General features: G+C 42.9%; 1 protein-coding gene across 1 annotated transcript; it reads left to right on the forward strand.

Moving 5' to 3' along the window:
• Window positions 1-11: 11 nt before the first annotated feature.
• On the forward strand, window positions 12-992 carry GJD2 (gap junction protein, delta 2, 36kDa). The gene has a single exon (XM_008938118.1). The coding sequence runs from the start codon at window positions 90-92 to the stop codon at window positions 849-851; it is 762 nt and encodes a 253-aa protein (XP_008936366.1). The 5' UTR covers window positions 12-89; the 3' UTR covers window positions 852-992.
• The last annotated feature ends 550 nt before the right edge of the window (window positions 993-1542 follow it).

The raw sequence follows: 1542 nt of genomic DNA on the forward strand, positions 1-1542 counted from the left end.
GTTCCAGGATCCTGCTGACAGTGGTGGTGATCTTCAGGATACTCATTGTGGCCATTGTAGGGGAGACGGTGTACGATGACGAGCAAACTATGTTTGTCTGTAACACGCTGCAGCCAGGCTGCAACCAGGCTTGTTACGACCAGGCTTTCCCTATTTCTCATATAAGGTACTGGGTGTTCCAGATCATCATGGTGTGCACTCCTAGCCTTTGCTTCATAACGTACTCCGTTCACCAGTCTGCTAAGCAGAGGGAACGGAGGTACTCCACTGTCTTCCTCACCTTGGAGAGGGACCAGGATTCGATGAAGCGTGAGGACAGTAAGAAAATCAAGAACACGATTGTCAATGGGGTGCTGCAGAACACTGAGAACTCCACCAAAGAGGCAGAACCAGACTGCTTAGAAGTGAAGGAAATCCCCAATCCTGCTATCAGAACTACAAAATCAAAGATGAGGAGGCAAGAAGGCATTTCTCGATTTTACATCATCCAAGTGGTCTTTCGAAATGCCCTAGAGATTGGATTCTTAGTGGGACAGTATTTTCTGTATGGATTCAATGTCCCTTCCATGTATGAATGTGACAGATACCCTTGCATTAAAGAAGTAGAGTGCTATGTCTCTAGACCCACTGAGAAGACTGTATTCCTGGTATTCATGTTTGCTGTCAGTGGGATTTGTGTGGTGCTCAATCTGGCAGAACTGAACCACTTGGGATGGAGAAAGATCAAAATGGCAGTGAGAGGAGTACAGGCAAAAAGGAAATCCATATACGAAATCAGAAATAAGGACCTGCCAAGAATGAGCATGCCCAACTTTGGCAGGACTCAGTCAAGTGACTCAGCTTATGTGTGAAACTCTGTGCCAGGTGGAACAGACCCAGATACCGTTAGAGAGAAAGGTACATTGCTTAGGCAAGCATTTTATCAAACCACCAAGAAAGCCATTAAGGTATTGGATCTGCACTGAACTAGCTGCAAAATGCAATGCTATGTAAAAGACTGAAAAACCAGCTATAAAAACCATGCTTGATCTAGCCTTACAGCACAGCTACTATTAATCCTACTTTTCTTTCTAATGATCGGGTGTTATCTGTTGGTGAAGCGGCTTTTTGATCGTCATTAGGATAAGTTTACAGTCTAGACTGTCTAATTGTTGTAAACATGTAGAATGTTCATTTTAAAAGTCTGCAAGGACACTCTATATGGGGTGGCATGGGGTGGGGAAAACTGTTGCAATGTGCAGATGTAAGCTTGTTTTAAAAGGAGGGTAATTGCACTGTAAGGAACCTGACCACAGCTCAATCAGGATATCTGCGTTCACCTATCTCACAGATGTCTTATATTATGTTGCTTGTCTAAATCACAGAGTTTATTCCTGGTGTGTATTATTAGCTATTTTCTATCATAGTTTGTGCATCAGTTAGCTATGCTAAACAATAAATGCTGAATATAATTTTGCCTTTTTTTTTGTTTGCCTGTCCACACATACACCCTGTCCCACACACTCACCCACCAGAGACCTTAATCATCTTACATTAGTTCTG

The sequence above is a fragment of the Merops nubicus genome, unplaced genomic scaffold (genome assembly GCF_000691845.1).
Source record: "Merops nubicus isolate BGI_N331 unplaced genomic scaffold, ASM69184v1 scaffold21753, whole genome shotgun sequence".
NCBI lineage: Eukaryota > Metazoa > Chordata > Aves > Coraciiformes > Meropidae > Merops > Merops nubicus.

What these genes read in the sequence shown, in the direction of transcription:
- GJD2 (XM_008938118.1), top strand. Translation starts at nt 90, where the DNA reads ATGTTTGTCTGTAACACGCTGCAGCCAGGCTGCAACCAGGCTTGTTAC.